At 44.3% G+C, this 24018-nt stretch overlaps 1 protein-coding gene across 1 annotated transcript in view; it reads right to left on the minus strand.

Annotated features, from left to right (window-relative positions):
• NXN (nucleoredoxin) overlaps nucleotides 1–14635 on the minus strand; it is a 131539-nt gene extending 116904 nt beyond the window's left edge. Inside the window, exon 1 of the mRNA XM_030185674.1 lies at nucleotides 14262–14635. Coding sequence (XP_030041534.1) covers nucleotides 14262–14573 — 312 coding nt within the window. The 5' untranslated portion in view covers nucleotides 14574–14635. The remainder of the gene's footprint in view (nucleotides 1–14261) is intronic.
• Between the last annotated feature and the right edge of the window lie 9383 nt (nucleotides 14636–24018).

Raw genomic sequence — 24018 nt, forward strand, 5'->3', positions numbered from 1 at the left:
CAGATTATAGAAGGAAACTGCATCACTAAAGAATGTCAAAGTAGGATCAATATATCAGAACCTTCAAAATATCTGCAGTGCATGTGCTTGTAAAATGGACTGTGACATCATTAAAAGACCAAACTTTGACTTTAAGAACATAGGATGACAGGGCAGTGCACCTTCAAGCTTTACTGCATCGAAGCAAAGTAAATGGAGTGGCTGTTCCCGCGATATTCAAAGAAAGCTGACATAAGGGTTCAACGTCATTCATAAATATGGTACCCGGTCAAAATAGCCCCGACAAAATGGCCCCCGATAAAAAAGCTCCTGACAACAGCCACTGTCAAAATGGCCTTCCCACAATATAGCCCTTGGCAAATTAGCCCCCCCCCCCCCCGGGCAAAAGGGCCAATCAGGCTGCCTAGAATGACACTGCATTTTTTTTTCCTAATAATCCTACCTTGCCAAACAGGATAAGATTGGCAAGACTATGATATGACGACAATATTGGGTTTTTTTATTTAGCATGTTGATGGAAGAATAGTTTCCTTAAACAGCAGAATAGATCATGAATACCAGTTGGTAACTATAGAATTTTGTTTATGTTTAAATCTGTTTATTAAAGTTTTTCCAAATATTTAACAAGGAGCAACCACAGAGTCAATAAAATCATGTTACATGAATCAAGAAACCAGTCTCCAAAATATACCGCCAAGGGCCTTGTTTCTTATAGCCCTTGGCTAAGATTTGACACTTCTGTCATGAACACGTTTAATGCTGATTACAAAGCGCTCATAGTACGTCATCAATTGTAGCATTAAAGTTATACATGCTAATACTGTAAGGTATATGGCACCTGGACCAAGTGACTTACTGGAACTCCACCTGTCAAGCAGGCCGATTACAACCTGTTTCACAAAGAGTTATGTCACTTCATCTGCCCTGTCACCCTACAGTGAAGTCAGTGATACCTTTTCAGTCACTGCATTGATGATATCCCCAAACAATACGTATACTCCAGTGACCAAATAAAGTGTAATTCGTAAAAACTTATGAACAGTCAAACAGCCTGTTGGTCTACGATACATACTACCAACCACCCCACGCAGAACTAACTTAGCTCAACTCCCCTCCATCCCACTACTCCCCTTCCCATCCCCCCCTTTTGTCACCATGATATACCATTTTAAGAATTTAATATTCTACTACGTGTTACTGGGCAAGATCTCCAACCCCCCTACGCTCCAACGCACACAAATAGATCATCCTGGACCGCCACTGTTGAAAAGTAGGCGGCTCTACCAGTATCCATTGTTGAAGAATTACCTTTTTCCCCACTAGAACTGCCCACTTCAAAAAGGGTTTAAGCCCTTTTACCCCACACAGATGTGGAATGCACTACCACATAATTTAAAAACAATCTATGAACTAACTAACTTTCGTAAATCTCTGAAGACATATCTCTTCAACAAGGCATACCACAACGTTCAATAAAAGTGACTGCAACACATCACCACTCTACCTTTATTTTGACTGGTTTCTTTCTATGCCTGTCTGCTTATTTTTATCATGTCAACCTATTCTCTAAATAACACCAACTGTAACTTCTACTCTGAAATGGCGAATGCCATAACGGAACATTGTAAGCCACATTGAGCCTGCAAATAGGTGGGAAAATGTGGGATACAAATGCAACAAATAAATAAATAAATAAATAATGCGGAAAGTTTAAATTGATCAAACAATTGCGATGCTTGGGGCGTCCAAGTCACTCCCCAGAGAACCGACACATGCCCACACACCCGCCTCCAGAACTCTAAAACACACGGGCAATTCCAAAACATGTGTCCGAGATCTGCTGGGGAGTGAGCACATTTGACACAAATATCATCTTCCCCGCATGGCTGCCCTCATCGCCCTATGCGGCGAAATATACATTCTCGTTACAAACTTATAAAGAGTTTCCCACAGCGTCACTTGGAATACTCAGAATATAGGTCTTCAAGTTCTCACCCCGAAGGCCAATTAACAATTCCCTATTCCACTGAACTGCTAACTTTTCATAATCCCCCCAATTGTTCCCTCAGACACATATGATAATATTTAAGGGGGACTGCCAACCGCGCATCTAGAGCAAATATTGTAAGCAATTTCTCCCACACCCAGTCAGGGAAGCGGCCAGAATCGACCGAATATAATGTCGCACCTGAAACCATGAGAAAAAGTCCCCCCCTAAGTTCCCATACTCCGACTTAGAATTTTGTTTATTTATATAAGCTTTATACAATGCAATGCTGGTAGGAGCCTTTATCAGTGAAGATTTCACTTGTAGTTTATCATCTTTTTTTGTGATGTGTTATTTTTTCTAGGGGGCTATTTTGTCAAAGGTTATTTTGTGTGAGGGAGCATTTTGTCAAAGGCTATTTTGTCGGGGCTATTATGTCACGGTATCCATAAATATTCATGGAAATTCAAAAATAAAACATTACTAATGAACAAAAAAACCCATACATTTATACAATATAAAAACTACATATAAACATATGTAAGCATATGCGCTATAATTCTGAAAGTTCAAGTAAGATCCACCAACTGTATAGTTCATATAGTTCATGTTATCATAGTGGAACACCCCACACTTATTAAAGTCACATATGGTATTATAAAACTAACCGGAAAGACAATACATGCATTTGCCCTTGTGCTCGAGTTAAGAACGAGGTAGCTATCAAAAATTGCACAGAGTATAAGGGTAATCCCACATCCTAATGATATGTCAAGCAATGCACCTTACCAATAACCACACTGGTTTAGCTAATAAATTCATATACAATAATGCAGCAGAAAGTTATCTGTGTGGTCCTTGCACATTTAAATGCAGTTAATAACTACCAGTTGTGGATTCCCCTTAATAAATACTTCTGTTTAACTCTTGATGCTATGCTGGTCTGATGTAGATTTTCATTTCAAGCTAGAGATCTGCGATATAAGCAGATAGATGTTGGCTTTGTAGGGAGGGGGATCAAAACTAGAATGTATCTGTCCTCCCTACCCTGTATATAGGCACTCTTCTACTGGTGAAGAGACAGTGCGGTGGGCTAGAGACTTAAAAGGTGAGCTTTTCCTAACTCAAGTGGCTTGACAGCTTGCGCTTTTGTGATGGTTCCCCGAGCAGGACCTTCAGACTTCACTGTTCATACCACAGCTATGCATCCTGAATGTGGTCTGGCTACAGTTATCTGTAGTAGATGCTATCATCTTGCCTGGCTATTTAATTCCTGTGTGTTTACTGCAGGGTTTTTTTTTTGGAGGGGGGGGAGAAGAGTTGTAAGTTTAGAGACTAATAAAGTTTGTAGTAAGCTGGGTGGCAGAACTCTGTTCAACAAAGTGAAATCTTGTGGCGATACTCTCGCTGCAGTGGTCAAGTCTCATTATAATACATTCTTTCTGTCACTTTTCTTGGCCTGCAGCCTGCTTTTATACAGAGGGACTTTTGTACTTTTACCTGAGGAGTTGGTTGGGTGGTTGCTGTATTTCGATCAATGAAAACAAGCAGTAGCTGATTGTGCTAAACTTGGCTCTTTTGGTCTGTTGATCTTTTGGTGTGATCGCTTCTTCTGATCTGTTCCAGAGTGGAGCATGTGTAGGGAAGCCTGGCATGAGCTGAGTGTAACTCCTTTTCTGCGGACAGATAACAGTGCACCATTTTACTGCACAAAAGGAAACTTGTTTAGAAGTCTAAGACAATAGAAGGGAACATGTAGGCATACAAGAAGAGTGCCCCCTATTGGTGTGAAGTAGCAGAAACAAGAATGTCTATTTCCTTCGATATTTCCTTTGCCCACTCAGCACAAGCTGACTGCTCATAACATGAGAGTCAGTCTGAAGCCTCTGCTATGCCGCATGAAATCTTTTCTGGTGCAGTGGGAAACCTCAATGACATTAGGACAGTTTCCCTTCCAGGACTAAACACTTCTTACCCTCACATACAAAATTTTGCTGTTCGGGATCTTGCCAGATACTTGTGACTTGGATTGGCCATTGTTAGAAACAGGATACTTGGCTTCATGGACTTTGGGTATGTCCCAGTATAGCACTGCTTATTATTCTTATGAGATGGTTGCTTGCATGATTGCGCTGAAGTGTTGTCATTAAGACTAGGTCTATGGTCCTGCACAAATCCACATGCTTTGCTCTTGATGCCACCAGTTTACTTTTGATCTAGTTGGTGTCTGCATGACAGGCAGCTGTTCTACTACTACTTATCATTTCTATAGCGCTACTAGACGTACACAGCGCCTGTCTAAGCTGATCTTAAGAACAGTTTATGGAATTTGTTCTTATGCATCAAACGCTGGGCCTTTGCATTATAGTACTCCCCAAACGCAGCTGACTGTACTCAGTAGCTGCTTGCATTTTCTATTAAGCAGCCTGTAGAATCTCTTCCTCCCCAGCTTGATCACAAGTTACAGTTTTACAGTTAGGAGAGGAGGGGAGATATGATAGAGGTCTATAAAATAATGACTGGAGCTGAACGGGTAGATGTGAAGCGTCTGTTCACACTTTCCAAAAATACTAGGACTAGGGGGCATGCGATGAAGCTACAATGTAGTAAATTTAAAACGAATCAGAGAAAATGTTTCACCACTCAACGTGCAATGGAATTCGTTGCCAGAGAATGTGGTAAAGGCGGTTAGCTTATCGGAGTTTTAAAAAGGTTTGGAAAGCTTCCTAAAGGAAAAGTCCATAGACCGTTATTAAATGGACTTGGGGAACATCCACTATTTCTGGGATAAGCAGTATAAAATGTTTTGTACATTTTGGGGATCTTGCCGGGTATTTGTGACCTGGATTGGCCACTGTTGGAAACAGGATGCTGGGCTCGATGGACCTTTGGTCTTTCCCAGTATGGCAATACTTATGTACTTATGTAAGAGTAAAGTGGTATGTATCTTATACAGCAGCAGAATGTTGAAAATAAAACTGACTTCTTTTACTGTTGTGAAAACAACTGGAGAAAGCTTCTTATCTATTTTTCCCCTAACTAAAACAAACTTGCATTATAAAGACACTGTCAGATTATATGCAGGCAAGGCCTTCTTTAAAGGGCGGATTAGGATTAATTACTCGGTGCCTTTTTTCAACTTTTAAGACACGCGTGTAAAATTAAATGCGACCTGAGCAAATGGCCCCTTTATTTCCTTGTTCACACGTGGAATGTATCTTTTTAAAGTGAACAGATTTGTTCATCCACTCGTTTCCTTGAAGTACAGGGCTGACTTTGAGCGATTGTCGGTAGGCTTTTTCCATCTGCTGCTTCTCTGAAACAAGGACCCCTGTACTAGTTTTACAGCTGTTCGTTTCTATCAGATCTCCTTGAGGAATACCTCCTCTTTGTTTAGGGCGCAGTATGTGTGTGACGTTCGCATTGTTGCTCTCTGATGGTTCATTATGTTTGCTAATGCAGGTGGCACTGTGTGTTATTCTGCAGATTGTTAGGTCTCTGGAATACTTCTCTGGTTACATCTTGTCAAAAGCATGGTCAAATCCTGAATTCTATTTTAGCGAGTTTGCAGTGCTATAAAAGAAACGAATGGTCCTCTGTGGCAAACTGGCCCCTCTTGTCTGGGTCCAGCATAAGCAGAACTTTACAGAACATTGACCTTTAGATTGTAAGCTTTTTGAGCAGGGACTGTCCTTCTATGTTAAATTGTACAGCCCTGCGTAACCCTAGTAGCGCTTTAGAAATGTTAAGTAGTAGTAGTAGTAACTCGGAGCTCTACTTTTTTTTGCTCTTTTGCAGTGATAAGGGACTTGTTAAACTGCTTCTGTCTCCTCCCCAATGTTAGCCTATGTGGTCTTTGAAGCACCTAATGTGAGAAATCCCAGAGGCCCAGGAGGGAGATGAGTCTGAACAAGGTGAAGTGGGAGAACTGGTGCTTTCTATATACAATTGGAATAACCCTTTCAGGCGGCGTGTGTGCAGCGTAAGTGTCCAGCTTTGCTCTACTTAGATCCCAGACAAAATCCTTGCTTGGAAACTGACTCCCAACAAAGTGAGTCCATCTGCTCTACCTGTGGATTCCCCTGCAGAGCACCATAAACTTGTAAATAGGTTGTGCTTGAGACCAAAGCATCTTCCCAATACACAGCTTTGCAAAAAATGAGCAAAGGACAGTGGATGAATGATAAGTTTTTTAAAACGGATTTTTGTAGATGGTAAAATGCTGCTTAAAGAAATTAGGTGATGTGGCATGGCTAGGTCTCACAGGGGGGTATTCTATAAATGGTGCTGAAAAATAATTCAGCACTAAGCACTATTCTGGTCACCGTATCTCAAAAATATATAGTGGAATTATAAAAGTTCACAGAAGAGCGACCTAAATGATAAAGGGGATGGAACTAAAGAGATTAGGGCTCTTCAGGTTGGAAAAGAGATGGCTGAGGGGGAGATATGATTGAGGTCTACAAAATCCTGAGTGATGTAAAACAGTAAAAGCGAATCGATTTTTCAATCTTTCAAAAAGTACCAAGACCAGGGGACACTCAATGAAATTACATGGAAATACTTTTAAAACAAACAGGAGGACGTTTTTTTTCACTCAAGAATAGTTAAGTTCTGGAACTCGCTGCCGGAGGATGCGGTAACAACAGTTAGCATATCTGGGTTTAAAAAAAGGTTTAGCAAGTTCCTAGAGGAAAAGTCCATAGTCTGTTATTGAGATGGATATGGGGAAAGCTACTGTTTGCCCCAGGATCGGCAGCATGGAACGTTGCTACTATCTGGGTTTCGGCCAGGTACTTGTGATCTGGATTGTCCACTGCTGGAAGCAGGACTGGGCTAGATGGACTATTGGTCTGACCCAATATGGCTATTCTTAATTATCTGTGCAGTTAGTGAGCACCAATTTCAAACTTACCACAAGACGCCTGAGCGTGTCCCGCAGAAAGTTCTTTTAAGCTGTGTGGTAAGTGTGCGCTAGTGCTTACCACAGCTTATTAAAAAGGATCCTTAAGAGCAGTAATTGAAGTGTCCCAAGATTGGAACATGACTTGGAAGCAATAGAGTGAAGATTGTAAATGGTGTTCAATGCAGTACACCAGGAACTGTCGCAACAACAACAAAAAAAAAAAGAGAGGGGAGGAAAACTCCTCTTAGGTTGATCTGCTCTTCCATGTCTTTTCTGAGGAGTGAAGGAACCTTTGTGTACAGGTTGTATCCACAGGTTGAATCCCGCTAATTTATGACTTTCAGTTCAGTCAGTGTGCTCGACTGAGCTTTCAGTCACTGTGAAACCAGAAGAGGCTGAACAGTCAAACCACAGAAATGATTTGAGATTATTCACAAACACAGTAACATAGTACGTGACGGCAGATAAAAATTGGAATGGTCCATCCCGTTTGTCCAACAGTCATACTCATTATCAATTCAAGATTAAATCAACAATGAATGTGATATTATACTTGATCATGGTCTTTCTTTGTTGTTTTTGGAACACAGACTGTAGAAGTTTGTCCAGCTCTGTCCTTATGTTCCAACTACTGGAACTGCCATCAAAGCCTACTCCAGTCTATCTGAATCTGTCTTGTCATTTGTGGGACACAGACAGTAAGTCTCCCTGGCACTGTCCTCACGCTCCAAATTAAACTTTCACACTATGTGAAAAGGAAACAACTAGGGGGTAGATACTGAGCTCACAGTGGTTACCGGTTTAAGACGCTTACAGCTGAATTAACTCTACATATTCAATGCCGGACCACATCCAGATTCCAGCATAGAATACCCAGGTATGAATGGTCACCAAGTTAATCAGACATCAGCTGATATTCAGACCGGTGCTCGGTGGATAAGGTTAGGACAGCCTATTTTCTGTTCATTTAGCTGGTTAGCGGACCGATTATCTCTGTTAACCAGCAAGTAGAAAATCCTTAGATATCATCTCTCCCCCCTCTGAAGGGACAGCTGCACATTACTTGCCAGATTAGTAATTCTTAAAGTATCAGACACTTACTAGATGCAAGGACAGTGGCATCTTTAAACCAGGCAAGTATGCGCTAAACTGTTTTAATAACCGGTTGCAGAAGCAAGAGGAAACCACAGTAAAATCTGTTTTCTTCCTCCCTGGAAATGTGCACTGAAGGGTTCATACTCCAGGCTGATCAAACTACAGGAACCCTTTAATATATATCCACAAGCCACAGAAACAGCTGAAACCAAAAGCCTTTAATCTGTGTGTGATGTGGGGTCAGAAATGAGAGGATATAGCAGTGGATACCACACACATCTGAAGTATTTTTAAAAATCCGCCTTCTCTCCTGTGCTCAGGAACGAAGAGAAGAGGTGATGGCAGCGGCGGCACTGCTCTACAGCCGTTACGGACAATAGACATTAAAGGCACCGGCTCAGAACTGCAGCGTATCAACCCCAATCACCGAGAAGAACTTATAGCTCCTCGTTATTCAGTTCATCATGAACATTTTTAAAAATTACTATCGGGTTCCCTTATTTCATTGCTGAAAGAAAGATTTTTCAAGGGTTTTCCTCATCTGGCCACTGCAGGCATCACACAGACACAGAAAAACGCATAGATACAACACAGTCTACGGCAACAGAGATGGAGGACCATGGCAAATATTTTTTAAACTGAGCAAGGCTATAATTATTGAAGCATATTTTAATGCCCACTCACACTCCGCCGCCACCACTTCAAAAAAGAAAAAAGTAAAATAAAATATTAGGAGATAAACAAAGGAAATAAAATCTGTGAAGCAGACAACAGGATGTGAGAAAGCAGCATGTTAGTACCTAGAAAGTCTGGTTAGTACAGAGACAAACCAGCTTATAATTGAAAAAGAAAAACGCCTATATTGCGACCCAAATCGGGAGATAGACGTTTATCTCACAAAAACGAATAAAGCGGTATAATCGAAAGCCGAATTTGGACGTTTTCAACTGCACTCCGTCACGGATGCGGACAAAGTTGATGGGGGCGTGTCAAAGGCGTGGTGAAGGCGGAACTGGGGCGTGGTTATCGGTCGATCAGAGATGGGCGCCTTTCACCGATGGAAGAAAAATATGTGTTTTTAGCGAGAATTTAGGGCACTTTTCCTGGACCCTGTTTTTCCACGAATAAGGCCCCAAAAAGTGCCCTAAATGACCAGATGACCACTGGAGGGAATAGGGGATGACCTCCCCTGACTCCCCCAGTGGTCACAAACCCCCTCCCACCACAAAATATGCCGTTTCACAACTTTTTATTTGCACCCTCAAATGTCATACCCACCTCCCTGGCAGCAGTATGCAGGTCACTGGAGCAGTTATTAGGGGGTGCAGTGGACTTCAGGCAGGTGGACCCAGGCCCACCCCCCCCCCCCCCACCTGTTACACTTGTGCTGGTAAATGGGAGCCCTCCAAACCGCCCCCCAAACCCACTGTACCCACATGTAGGTGCCCCCCTTCACCCCTTAGGGCTATAATAATGGTGTAGACTTGTGGGCAGTGGGTTTTGAGGGGGATTTGGGGGGCTCAACACACAAGGGAAGGGTGCTATGCACCTGGGAGCTCTTTTACCTTTTTTTTTGTTTTTGTAAAAGTGCCCCCTAGGGTGTCCTGTTGGTGTCCTGGCATGTGAGGGGGACCAGTGCACTACGAATCCTGGCCCCTCCCACGAACAAATGCCTTGGATTTATTCGTTTTTGAGCTGGGCGCTTTCATTTTCCAATATCGCTGAAAAACAAAAACGCCCAGCTCACAAATTGTTGAATAAAACATGGATGTCTATTTTTTGCGAAAATACGGTTCGGTCCGCCTCTTCACGGACCCGTTCTTCGAGATAAACGCCCATGGAGATAGACGTTTTCGTTCGATTATGCCCCTCAAAGGCTACAGGAGAGTCCTTTGGCCAGTGTGCAGCAGGACTACTTCCAAATCAGTAGCAACACAAGCAGGCTCTTACATCAGGTGTCTCCCTGGAACCTATGCTCTCATGGGTGCTAAAAACTGCCAGCAACCACATAGATCATATGCATTCACCCACTTAGTAAAGTAAGGAGAACCGTTGTTCGCTTCTGTTAAAAACAAAACACAAACATTATCCCACTAGACACTTTCTTCTCTGTACCAATATCCAACCAATCAGACCCCAAGTACAAGTAAATGTAAAAGAATCACACTAAAGAGTACATTCAATTAGGACTAAAATTATTTCTGGACTTGTTCAAAAACAGACAACACAGTAACATATTCCTACAGTAAAAGACTACCACATAGACTTGTACTAGTGAAATCCAGCTCAGAGGCTATACAGTGATTATGTTGGTACAAATCTTGCTACAGATTTTCTAGGTCTATAAAAAATATTCAGCAAAGCTAGGTATCTTCTTGCTATAGTTTTAACATTAACTGCGACAGCTAGAGCATTAAAAAGGCAATTATTAGATAGCTTTGTTCTTTACCGAGGAGGATGAAAGGGAGCTAACTGTACCAGAATTATAGTGTTTAAAGATGATGATATGGAGAACTGAAGTCTCTGAATCTAGAAGATGCAACAGGCCAAAATCGACAAGCTACAGAGCAACAAATCTCCTGGATTGGTTAGTATATACCCCGGAGTACTGAAGATCTCAAAAATGATAGTTAGATATCTGTAACCTTTAAAAAAACAATGTCAGGGTTTGCAGACCACTGGGGAGGAATGGTTAGCCCTGTCCAGCATGCATTTTCATGCTAGCAGGCCCACAATTTCCCCCAATGCAGCAGCCCACACGTTCCCCCCCGACACAGGTTCAGGGGGGCTGGAGATCCAGTGGGTCTCCAGCCTCCCCAACCCTCCCTCACATGGAGCCCTGGTGGCCCAGTGGGTCAGGAGTCAATTTCCCCCCCCCCCCCCCAACCTGGTCTAGTGGGCCTCCAAAACCCCCCTACCTTCGTTGGAGGAAGGTGGCCTCCGTCCTCTTCCAATGGTGGCACCTCAATGGGAGCGCCCAGCCATGCCCAGTGCATTCTGGGATGTGCTGGGTGGGAGTTCACAAAGCCCTGCCCAGCGCATCCCAGGATGCACTGGGCAGGGCTGGGCAATGTCATTTTCGAGGCAGAGCTGATGGAAGAGGAGGGAGGCCACCTCCCTCCTCCAACGGTAGGGGGTGGGTTAGGGCCAATAGACCACCTGGTCGGGAGGGATTGACTCGGCCCACTGGGCCACCAGGGCTCCATGTGAGGGGATGCTGGGGGGGGGGGGGGCTGGGTCAGGTCGGGGTTCCTGTTCCTGCTGGGTTGGGTGGGGTGCGGTCTGCTGCATGGGGGGGGGGGTGGATTGTGGGCCTGCTAGCATGCTGGACAGGGCTCACCATTCCTCCCCAATGGTCTGCAAACCCTAACGCCAGCTCCAAGCTGGCGTAGATTTTGCCACAAACAGCACGCCAATGTTTGGCACGCTGCTTGTGAATCATTGGGGAGGAATACATTTAGAATGCATTTGCATGCTAGTTGCGTTCAGAGCCCGCGAGTGCTCGTGGGCTCTGATCATGGGACGGTAGCAAACGCAGCCGCTAGTATGGCACTAACAGCCTCTAGCACCTGCGTTTGCTTCTGATCATCGGCCCATTAATGCACATCCACAACTAAGTCGGGAAAAGCCCTCCTAAATAAATAGTTTAAGCTGAGATAAAAAGTGATCTTAGATCACCCTTATGCAGGTTTTCCCCGCAAGCTAAGGTAATTTTTAAATTAGAAAAAATTGACCAATAGCCATGCGCTAAAGTTGCCATTTTAAAAAAAAATTACTGATTGAGCACTTACCAACTTTATAGGCAGTAAGGGCTCACACGGTAATCTTGCACTCACCACTTAGTTTACGGTAATGTAGACACACAGCTAACCGATTAGTGCAAAATGCTCACTATCTACCCTCCTGACAAAGATTTAACTATCCACCCTACAACAAATATTTAAAAATTTACCATACGCCAATAGCCCGAAATGAATGACATCCTGCAACATTTTATGTTTAACCATTTTTTATTGAAGTATCAGCAAAGTACACATTACTTTTGAACAATGATAGTAGAATTACCATATATATCAAAAATAAAGTGAACACATCATAATAACTGCCCTCCTCAAAGTTTAACCCAATGCACAACTTCCTTCAAACAAACGGAAACCAACCAAACTAGAGTTCCCAAAGCAGTATAACATATCCCCCTCTTAATACCCCCCACCCCACAACCTCCATCATCGCAAAATACAACCACCACCCAGTCCAACCTCCCTCCCCCCACACATCCCCCCTGAACATTACGAGAAATTCTCCCCCCTTCCCTTCAGTTATATTTGAATCCAATGACTGGCACTTCTAGACTGCAACCACAATTGGACCTCCAATCCAAGTAAACTATGTTATATTGGCAGAAACAAGTTAACCGGATATAGCAAAAAAGGGCCTTGCTTCTTATAGCTTTATCCTAGAATTCAATACTTCTGCCATGTACAAAGTAAATGAGGGCTATAATTTACTATTATTGCGACTGCAGCTATTTGTTGAGTTTGCTATTAATCTACGTAGATACCAGTTAGACTCTATGACCTGTTGTTGCACAACTAGTCTCCTCGACCCAGTACCCCTAGCTTCATAACTACTACTCCCTCCATCCCCTCCTTGCAGAGAACTCCCCTAGCTAATTCTAGAGAGGTTAGCCAGCTCCCCACTAAAACCCTGAAACATTTTAAAGAAAAACAATTTCCTTTCAAATGTAAGGCTAAAGCCAACTATAATGGTGAATGCAGCTAACACTACGGTCAATCTCTTATGAGAGAGAATTCATTTTTAAAAAATACAAAATTATACAAATTATCAAGAAAATAGACCAGCAGATTTCCAACAACAATGTAATCATGTTTTGAGAGTCTTTAATGTACAGTAAATGTAAAACTTCTTGAGGTACATCACTTGACAAGCTCCTGGCAGAACATTTCACATAAATGTTCTAACAAGCGTGTGTGTGTGAAGGCAGCTTGACATTTTAATAAACTGGAGTTCAAGCTAATGGTGGTGATAATGCCCCCAGCTACTCCGAACCATACTTGAAGATTAATTTGAATAACTAAAAAAAAAAGTCATACACAGAGAATCCATTCAAAACCAGGTCTCCTGACGTAGACTGAAGAGTGGTTGTAGTTGTATACTGAGTGCTGTACCCCAACCCACTCCTGCCTTGATGCTCCAAAAGCACCTGTGTCTAAAGTTTCACATGTTTATGACCATGTCTCTTTCTGAACATTGGTAACGTTTTGGTGTTTCTTTACCCATTTTACCTTCAATTATGCTTTACAACTCCCACCCTCGTCTGCTATCTTTCAGAGTTTGTCCAAGTTAGCAACCCTTGGGCAATCTTCCTAATAGAAATTCTCTATAGCCAAAGTTAATTCTCCAATCATGAGGGGGACCATCTAGAAGTTGTATTTCTAGGTGTGACCGACAGGCTCCTGCACAACATTCAGAAGAATACTCACTTCAGACTAAATAGGAAGAAAAAGGTTTTGGAAGGACAGAGCTGCAAGATGGAGAAAGGGACCTTCATAAATGTACCCTGCCAATCTAGGAGCTAACCAGGCTTTCCAAATCTAAACTAGGCTGTGGTACACCTGAATAGATGTATGACCCATCATGTCCCAGTTCAAGCTCCTTATGATTTATTATACTGCACATCGGTAAGCCATCTAAGCAGTTTACAATAATAAAAGTGTACAAAGCAAAACTATCATAAGAAAAATACAGAAAGTTAATACATCATATTCATATAATAGGTACTAACCCCAGGGAAGGCACCTTTCAGTAACCCGTAGCTTGACAGATCTCACACCATCACCCTAATCTATTAGCTAGCTGTCACCCCACCCTGCGTCTCGAGAGGCTGATCTCCTGCAGCGACACGAGAGATGTAATGCAGGGCATGTCACGACCGCTTCCTCGCCAGAAGCTGAGGCACATTTCTTTATCGTTATGCAGTGCCTCGACCCCCCATCCCTCCAAGGATCACGAACCCAATTAAATCAGAACAGTGCAATGGGGAGAAAGAGTGATCACAGCGATACCCTCCTCATCTCAGGGTAATCGAACACTGGCCACACAGTATCCCCCGCCCCCAGCGACCACGGAAAGCAGTGGACACTGCAGACAGCCAGACAGACACCCGACTACCCTGTCTGCTTGGGGTGAAGGGCGGGTGGAGGAGGGGCACCTCCCCCTCCTGGGCTGTGGCTCTCTCTCTCTCTCTCTCACCTTACGGTGTTTCTCCTTGAAGGGCAGCGCCAACCAGGGCATGTCCCGCACGAAGTCCTGCCATTGCTTCGGATCCTGGTCGGACGACACGAAGACCACCTCCAGCTTGGGGCCGTGCTCCGACTGGCGGAAGCGGCTGTAGAAGTCGGCCAGGCTGCCGCAGAGCTGACGGCACGGGGCGCTCGCGCTACAGCCAAAGAAAAGCCCGAGCAAGGAGAGGCGCGAGGACAAAGCCTGAGTGTCCACCTCCGCCCGTTCGGCGTTCACCAGTTTCTCCCCGAGCGCCTCCAGCACGAAGCCCGAACCCGACATGCTGCCACCCGGCCAACGCCGGCTCTCCTCCGCAGCCGCTAACCCGCCCGCGGGGGAGGATCACTCTACGGCACCTCCCCCAGCCAATGGGCGCAGGCGCCAGCGCTGCCCCACGCTCCGATTGGCCTCCAACCAGTGAGGGCCGACACTGCCGCAGGCCCCGCCTTGTTCAAAGTCCTCTAGCCAATGAAAACATCCGCTTGCACCGTTTCGCTTTGCTATTGGCTTCGGAACAGCAACGGACTTCAGTGGCGTAATCCCCCTCGCATCGTGGAAACTTCTTTAGCCAATGATAGAGCCCCGGCGTTTCTCTATCCGTCCAAATTAGCTCCAGCTTGGTGGAAGGATTTAACTCGGTCCTCTCTCTTCACAGGATTCCAGCTGATGTCGTCAGCGCCACGCTGACTCCCTTTTAGCTGCTGATTTGGAGGGGTTTCGCTGCCTCGTGCAGTTCTCGTTTCTTACTGGTTTGTACGTTTGGGCAGCATTAGGTGGAACTACTTATCCCCTGACAGAAGGTCTCGAGCTACAAGCAAATTAGTGAGATGATGTGATTTTATATATTTTTTTAATGAAGATGACACATAAAATCATCGAAGCCAACTTTTCAACATTATTATTGGGGTTGTCAAACCTAACAGAAATTACCTTGCCATGGCCAGTGGCGTAGCTATGGGTGGCCACAGATCCACCCATTCTTGCCTCAGCCCCAGGGGCATAGCCAGACTTCAGCAGGAGGGGGGTCCAGAACCCAGGTGAGGGGGCACATTTTAGCCCCTGGCACTGCCGACCCCCCCCCCCCACCATTGCCCCCCCCCCGCCGCCACCAACTTTGCCCCCCCTGCTGACGACCCTCTTGAACCCCCCTCCCGCCGCCAACCCTCCCCCACCGCCACCGTCGTTGCCTACCTTTGCTGGCGAGGGGCCCCAATCCCCGCCAGCCAAGGTCCTCTTGCTTCCCGCGCAAGGCTTCGTTCTGTTTCTGACGTTGTGCAGGACATCAGACTCACTGAAACAGAACAAAGCCTTGCAAGGCTTCGTTCTGTTTCTGTGAGTCTGACGTCCTGCAAAAACAGAACGAAGCCTTCAGCGGGAAGCAAGAGGACCTTGGCTGGTGGGGGTTGGGGTCCCCCACCAGCAAAGGTAGCCCACGGCGGGAGAGGGTTGGTGGCAGGAGGGGGGGTCAAGAGGGTCATCGGCAGGGGGGTCCAGGACCCTGTGGCCCCACGTAGCTATGCCCCTGCTCAGGCCCTCCCAGCGGCAGCACCCCCACATCAACATCTTTCCTCCTCTGCGGTGTCCCGGTATCTGCCAGCCCGTCACTGAACCCTGGCCCTCCCTGGTGTATCTTACAGGGATCCCTGGTGCATGCAATGATTCATTATTGCTGCCTCCACCAGCCTTGCAGGCTTCCATCATGCCATGCCATGAAAGGGCCCTTCTAAGTTAGCCCTGGGCCCATCCAAAATATTGGGTCAGGCTACGCCACTGCCTTTGATACAGTCAAGGAGTTTGTTCAATACAGGGGATGCTCAAGCACCCACAGAGCTGGCTCCTATGCTTATTCTACACAAAAAAATCAAATTCTATGCAAAAAAAAAGGAAAATTATGGATAGACCTTGTGATTTTTTTTGTGTGTGCAAAATTCTATCATAATGCTTAGTTGCTACATACCTGATAGCTCCCACTCCACACAAAACTTTCTATTGCTTGGTCCTTGCCCAGAGATCTCACTCTTCAGATTACACCCTCTCCAATTTATCTTAAGCCCCTCTCTTCCTGCCCTTCATCTTTATTTCCTTCTGCTACTGTTCTCTCTTCTGTCCCTGCCCTCACTCCCTGTCTCCCAAGAAGAGTGCTGTCTTTGCCTTCTCTTTCCAGCTCCTTGTGACTCTGGGCAAGTCACTTAACTCTCCATTGACCCCGGTACAAAATAAGTACCTGAAGATATGTAAACCGCTTTGAATGTAGTTGCAAAAAAAAAAAAAAAAACCTCAGAAACGCGATATATCAAGTCCCATTTCCCTTTCCGCTTTCCTAGCAAACCCTACCTGCCTTCCCCTGTTTCTCTCTCCCCGCCCACCAACAAGACCCCCAGCTCTCATTTCTACCTTCCCACCATTCTCCCTACCTCCTAGCAAGACCTCCATCTCTTTTTGTGCCCAGGCTCTGTCCCCCCTCCTTCTCTTCCTTGTGTTCAGTCTTTCTACTTCCCCTCCCCCATTTTCATTCTTCCACCTTGCTCCCCTGCTTCAATACACACATCCCACCAACAACAACAACTTGTTCTCTGCTCATCTTCCCCCCCTTCTACCACCCCATATCACACACTTTTTTTCCTGCATCCCCCCCCCCCCCCGTCCCACCACCACCATCATCATCGCTAGGTATATAGCAACAGTTTGTTCTCCACTACCCCTGTCACCAAATGCCATCTGCCCTGCGTTGATCAAATGACACAAGGAAGAGAAGACAGCTGAATTCTTCTGTTTAGAATTAGAATGCAGATTTGAACTGCATGGGACACCATACAGCCCTGTGGATCAAATCAGCGTTTTAAATTTGGCCTTCGGATAATGAATTGGTATTTTGATCTGGCCTCAGCGTGTCTTTTGTTGTATTATTTTAAACGATCTCTGCAACAGCAGAAAAGAAGTTGCTGATATTCAACACTGATGACAGCTTAGTTGTATTTTATTTTCTTAGCAATGTGTGTGATTGATTGAATTGGAGAATGTTTGTGTTGAGTGTTTGGTCTTGAGCATCTGAGCTTTACTATCAGTTATGGAGATCCTCCTATCTTTATGTTTGTTGTTTTCAATTGTTTTAATTTGATTGTAAACCATTTTGGTTTGACCACAAGAAAAACAGTATATCAAATGTAATAACTGATAAACAATGACTTTGTGCAGCAGATGAGGGGGATGCTACTTTTCTCCACTTGCTGGTTGATCAGAATGGTACGGTGGATCTGATCAGCGTGAGGAAGGAGGGAGGTGTAGACATATGTAACCCATCACTGAGAGTGCCTATGCAGAATTCTGTACATAATTCCCCCAGAAGTATAGGTGTATAGACATAATAAGTTCCATCCACAAAGAGCTTACAGGATAAAGATCCAGTGTAATAAGATGTGCATTCAGCTGTGTGCTGTGCTTTGGCACACAATTTGGTAACATGCACATTAAGAAAATAATATGTACACAAACATAGGAGAGCATGCCAGTTACTATGGAAATATGTACAGTATATTGCTTCACGCATTAGCTGCAGAAAAAAGTTTCGTATCACTTTCAAACTTCTTCTAACTTTTAAGGTTCATTATTTTGCCAACCCTGGATATTTATCATTGCTTACCATCCCCCTACACTCTTGTCAAGTACTCAGATCTCTTAATGCACACATCATAGTGCTTTCTTTTTCATGGCATCCGCCATTTGGAATTCCCTCCCATAGTCTATTAGAGGGGAATTATCCTTAAAATTATTTAAGATGAAAGAGAAGACCTGGCTTTTTCAAAAGGCATTTGATAACAATTGAACTGTCGAGACTGGAGTTGGATAGCACTACCTTGAATGAATGTACTGTGTTTGCTCTCTGTTCTGGATGACTGATTTTACTTTCCTATTATGGATGTTGGAGTTCGTTTGTTTTATATGGATTTTAGATTTGTGAACCTCTTTGATCTGCAATGTGGCAGTTATAATAATAAGTCTTAATAAAAGACTTAATGTCAATACTGCTTGATGTTAAATCTGCTTAACGTTGGTACAGCTTAGCACCGCTTAATGCTAAGATTGCTTAATATTGATACTGCTGAATGTGAAACTGCTTAATACCCTCAGGAACAACCAAGCACCACGATGGGATCCACCCCAGGATATTGAGGGAGCTCAGAGAGGTTTTGGCGGGTCCTCTTAAAGATTTGTTTAATATATCCTTGCAGACGGGAGAGGTTCCGAGGGATTGGAGAACGGCGGATGTGGTCCCTCTTCACAAAAGTGGTGTTAGGGAAGAAGCTGGAAACTACAGGCCGGTAAGCCTCACTTTGGTTATTGGAAAAGTAATGGAAGCGATGCTGAAGGAAAGGATAGTGAATTTCCTGGAATCCAATAAGTTGCACGATCCGAGACAACATGGTTTTACCAAAGGGAAATCTAGCCAAACGAATCTCATTGAGTTCTTTGATTAGGTGACAGGAGAATTGAATCAGGGACGAGCTATGGACGTAATCTACTTAGATTTCAGCAAAGCTTTTGACACGGTTCCCCACAGGAGGCTCTTAAATAAACTGGATGGGCTGAAGATAGGACCCGAAGTGGTGAACTGGATTAGGAACTGGTTGACGGACAGACGCCAGAGGGTGGTGGTGAATGGAATTCGCTCGGAGGAGGGAAAGGTGAGTAGTGGAGTGCCTCAGGGATCGGTGCTGGGGCCGATTCTGTTCAATATATTTGTGAGTGACATTGCTGAAGAGTTAGAAGGTACAGTTTGCCTATTTGCGGATGATACTAAGACCTGTAACAGAGTGGACACCCGGGAGGGAGTGGAAAACATGAAGAAGGATCTGAGGAAGCTAGAAGAATGGTCTAAGGTTTGGCTATTAAAATTCAATGCGAAGAAATGCAAAGTGATGCACTTAGGGAATAGAAATCCACGGGAGACGTATGTGTTAGGCGGGGAGAATCTGATAGGTACGGACGGGGAGAGGGATCTTGTGGTGATAATATCTGAGGATTTGAAGGCGACGAAACAGTGTGACAAGGCGGTGGCCGTAGCTAGAAGGTTGTTAGGCTGTAAAGAGAGAGGTGTGACTAGCAGAAGAAAGGGGGTGTTGATGCCCCTGTATAAGTCGTTGGTGAGGCCCCACCTGGAGTATTGTGTTCAATTTTGGAGGCCGTATCTTGCTAAGGATGTAAAAAGAATTGAAGCGGTGCAAAGAAAAGCTACGAGAATGGTATGGGATTTGCATTACAAGACGTATGAGGAGAGACTTGCTGAACTAAACATGTATGCTCTGGAGGAAAGGAGAAACAGGGGTGATATGATACAGACGTTCAAATATTTGAAAGGTATTAATCCGCAAACAAACCTTTTCCGGAGATGCGAAGGCGGTAGAACAAGAGGACATGAAATGAGATTGAAGGGGGGCAGACTGAAGAAAAATGTCAGGAAGTATTTTTTCACGGAGAGAGTAGTGGATGCTTGGAATGCCCTCCCGCGGGAGGTGGTGGAAATGAAAACGGTAACAGAATTCAAACATGCGTGGGATAAGCATAAAGGAATCCTGTGCAGAAGGAATGGATCCTCAGGAGCTTAGTCGAGATTAGGTGGCAGGGCCGGTGGTGGGAGACGGGACTGGTGGTTGGGAGGCGGGGATAGTGCTGGGCAGACTTATACGGTCTGTGCCAGAGCCGGTGGTTGGGAGGCGGGGATAGTGCTGGGCAGACTTATACGGTCTGTGCCAGAGCCGGTGGTGGGAAGCAGGGATAGTGCTGGGCAGACTTATACGGTCTGTGCCAGAGCCAGTGGTTAGGAGGCGGGGCTGGTGGTTGGGAGGTGGGGATAGTGCTGGGCAGGCTTATACGGTCTGTGCCCTGAAGAGCACAGGTACAAATCAAAGTAGGGTATACACAAAAAGTAGCACATATGAGTTATCTTGTTGGGCAGACTGGATGGACCGTGCAGGTCTTTTTCTGCCGTCATCTACTATGTTATTATGTAACTATAGCCAACATGAATACCAACAAACTGTTCATGATAATCTACTTCCTCCCCCTAATTTACCACGCATGGACTACTCCCAACTTAAATAACAATCTACCCACAGCACACAAACCCTACAAACAGCCCACTTACAACTCACCAGACCAAAAGAACAACAACCAACTAAAAGGAAAAACAAACACATATGGAAATAACCAACAGAAAGGGAAGACAGGAAACATCAAAACCAGATACCAAGAAAACAGACAACTAATAAAAATTAACACATCCAAGTCCCGAACCGAGCCTTACCATTCAATCCAAATCGGGTACGTAAACGCCAGATCAGTAGTAAATAAAACAGAGATTATAACAGGCTGGATCAACACAGACAATCTTGACCTCCTATTCATCACTGAAACCTGGATCCACGACCTTAAAGACCCCATAATCTTAGATTTATGCCCACCAGAATACAAAATTACCCACTGGACACGAAACGGGAAAAGAGGAGGAGGAATAGCCATAATATACAAATCCGAATTCACCATCACAACCACAGCTGAATCCATTCTGCCACAACTTGAAATTGCCTCTGTAAGAATCAATCATCCAAATTTGCAGGATATGATGATTCACATCCGAGGAAACAATTTTGTGACAGAAGTGTATCGTAAACAAACTGATTCAAACACTTTATTGCATTATCACAGTTTTCATCCAACTGTTTCCAAAAATGGAATCCCAATAGGACAATTTTTGCGCATGAAAAAGCTATCTACATCTAAAGAACATTTCAGAGAGTCAGCTTTGGACTTGTATAATAGATTCAAAACTCGGGCTTATCCTACTAAAGTAATTAAAAAAGCTTTTAAGAGAGCTACCAATGCTGATCGTCATTGGCTATTAAATCCTGCTCCGAAGCCTTTAGTTAAAAATGAACGACTTGTGTGTGTTCTTCCCCACTCTCGGCAAACAAATATCAGTTGCATGATCAAAAAATCTTTTGGCCAAATATCCGCTTTGCTGCTGTATTCTGTAATAGTTGTATTGTACAGTCTCTGATGTATACCTATATACAGAGAGTTACAATAGTCAATTTGCAACATTACTACAGCCTGAACCAGTATTTGGTAATGTTCTGGAAAAAAAAATAAAAACCTGATCGCTCTTAACTGATACAATTTGAAAACAAGTTTTCTACTCAATTAATTCACCTGGGGTTCCAAAGTCAATCATGCTGGACTAGCCACTGTTGGAAGCAGGATACTGGCCTAGATGGACCCTTGGTCTGACCCAGTAGGGCAACTCTTATGGAGCTCCTTGTGACCTTGGGCAAGTCACATAACCCTTCATTTCCCCAGGTAGAAAAACTTAGATTGTGAGCCCTCTAGTGACAGAGAAAGTACATGCACATAATGTGTAAGTGTAAGGTGCTGCGTACGTCTAGTAGCGCTATAGAAATGATTAGTACTAGTAGTAAGGTGTCCTATTATAAAATTCTACTTTCTGTGTAAAATAAAGTTTTGCAGTATCCAGTAAAAGCTCCATCACCTATATTGTGCAAATTGAATTGTATTTCTAAGCTGTTCCTATGTGAAACTTCTTAGTACTCATTGGTTTTGTTGTTGAAATGCAGCCTTACTGCTGTTGTAAAGTTTGTAAGTTGAGTGATTTGTGCAGGTTAACATGTGCTTCTTGGGAGTGTTCTTAAAGAACCAATAATAAAGATTCAATATATGCATTTTCTGGGAGACACAATCCACTTCTGTAGTGCTCCAAAACTGAATTTGTTAGCTTGGTGCTTATCTGTGGGCGACTGAGACACCTAGTGGACATCTGCAGAAGTGCAGGACTACCTCAGTTTTAGATGCTGTTGGGTCACCTGCTCTGTTAAATCACTTGTGCCTGCCTATCCGCTGATATTCAGAGGCACTGAACTGGACAGCGCTGCAGTTGCGCTCCTAAGTTATAGAATAATGTTACTTATGCGCACAGCTGCCAGCATTTAAGTACCCAAACTTACACCAACCATTGAGCTAGCGTAATTGCTCGTTTCTAAAGTTAGACACCTAAAAGCCAACTTAGGATAATATTCTATAATAGAAATAACATTCATACTTTGCATGCTAGAATTGGCACTTATCACCCAAACTAACCTTTGGGAATTACCTCGTTTTATGCTGAATATCAGCTGGGACCTGCATAAGCTTTAATGTGCAGCACATGCAGGCATTCTCTTGAAGTTCAGTGCCGGTGCCCAGACTGACTGCTTTCAGCTGAATATTGACCATTGTGTTAATTATAAGCAGAGCTCATGATCGCAGAACCAATGTTAATGTGGGTTCCACAAACTTTAATACAAGTTAACACAGGCATGCTGTCACAGGCTCCATTATTTACTAACCTTCACCTGTTAAAGTTAGTATGACCCTTGTACTGTAAGTTACTGCTCTTTAATGAATTGGCAATAATTATTTTAACTTTGATTTTGCTGTAATCCACTAGAGACTTAAGGATACTCAGCTCCAGTCTTTGAAGGTCTGATTTTTAAAACTATCAAGCTATGCAAGTTAACCTTGTTCTTAAGCCTGTCTGCAGCTCTCAAGGACAGGAACTGATAACATATTTGCTTTCATAGTTTAAAACCAAGCCCTCTTGGCTATGAACAGGCACAACAAAATACTTTTTTGGTTGATGGGGGAGAAAGGAAAAAAACCACCTCTGCCCTTGACCCAGTCCTCTCCCAAGCCCCCTAGTTACTGATGTTATGTCAGGTAAAAACAATTGGTCAGGTTTTAGATTTGATGGCTCACTCCATTCAACTGCATATGGGGGCAATTATATAAAGTGAAGCCTAAATGTAGGCGTGACAAAGAAGCGCTCTTAGGGGGTCTTTTACTAAGTGGTGGTAAACCCAACGTCCGCTTATCGCTTGTTAATCCGGAGCTACCCCTCTTTCTCTCCCTCCTTCCATCCAGTATCTCTCATCTTTCTCTCCTCATCCTTCTATCTAGTGTCCCACCTCTTTCTCTCTCCCTCCTTTCATCCAGTCTCCACTGTTTCTCTCTCCATCCTTCCAGTAAGAGTCTCCCTTCTCTCTCCCCATCCTTCTACCCAGCATCTTCTCTCTTTCTCTCTCTCTCCCCTTTTCTATCCAGTGTCTCCTCTTCTATCATTTCTCCTCCTTCTTCCATTCAGCATCTGCCATCTCTCTCTCTTTCTCTTCCATGGGTGTCTTTTCTCCAGTGCTGCTTCTCTCTATGAGCAGCAGCAGCAAACCAAGAAGAAGCAGGTGCGGGGCTGCAATGTTCAGGTGCATGCTGTCGGCTCTGCCCCCCCCCCCCTCTGATGTCATTTCCTGTTCTGGGGCAGAGGACCAGCAGAGCCAACAGCGTGCACTTGAACACTGCGGCCCTATGCCTGCTTCTTCTTGGTTTGCCGCTGCTGCTGCTTGTAGTGAGAAGCAGCAGCGGTGGTGGTGCAGTGGTGGCAGTGGAAGAATTTCCTGCTTTTGCAGGAGTGCAGGAGATGACCCACCAAAGCAGGAGATTTGGTGACACAATACAGTGAAGAAAAGCTTCACTCTTTCCAGAGAAAAAGTGTTTAGGGTCATGACATGTGGGCAAGAAAATCCTAGGTTCTCATAATGCTGCCAGGGTGAGAAGGCCAAAGGAGCTGACATTTATAGAGCTGCCAAGTTACCCAGTTCCAGAAGGGAGACTTTTTGGCCAGTCC

Source organism: Microcaecilia unicolor, chromosome 13 (assembly GCF_901765095.1).
Source record: "Microcaecilia unicolor chromosome 13, aMicUni1.1, whole genome shotgun sequence".
Taxonomy (NCBI): Eukaryota; Metazoa; Chordata; class Amphibia; order Gymnophiona; family Siphonopidae; genus Microcaecilia; species Microcaecilia unicolor.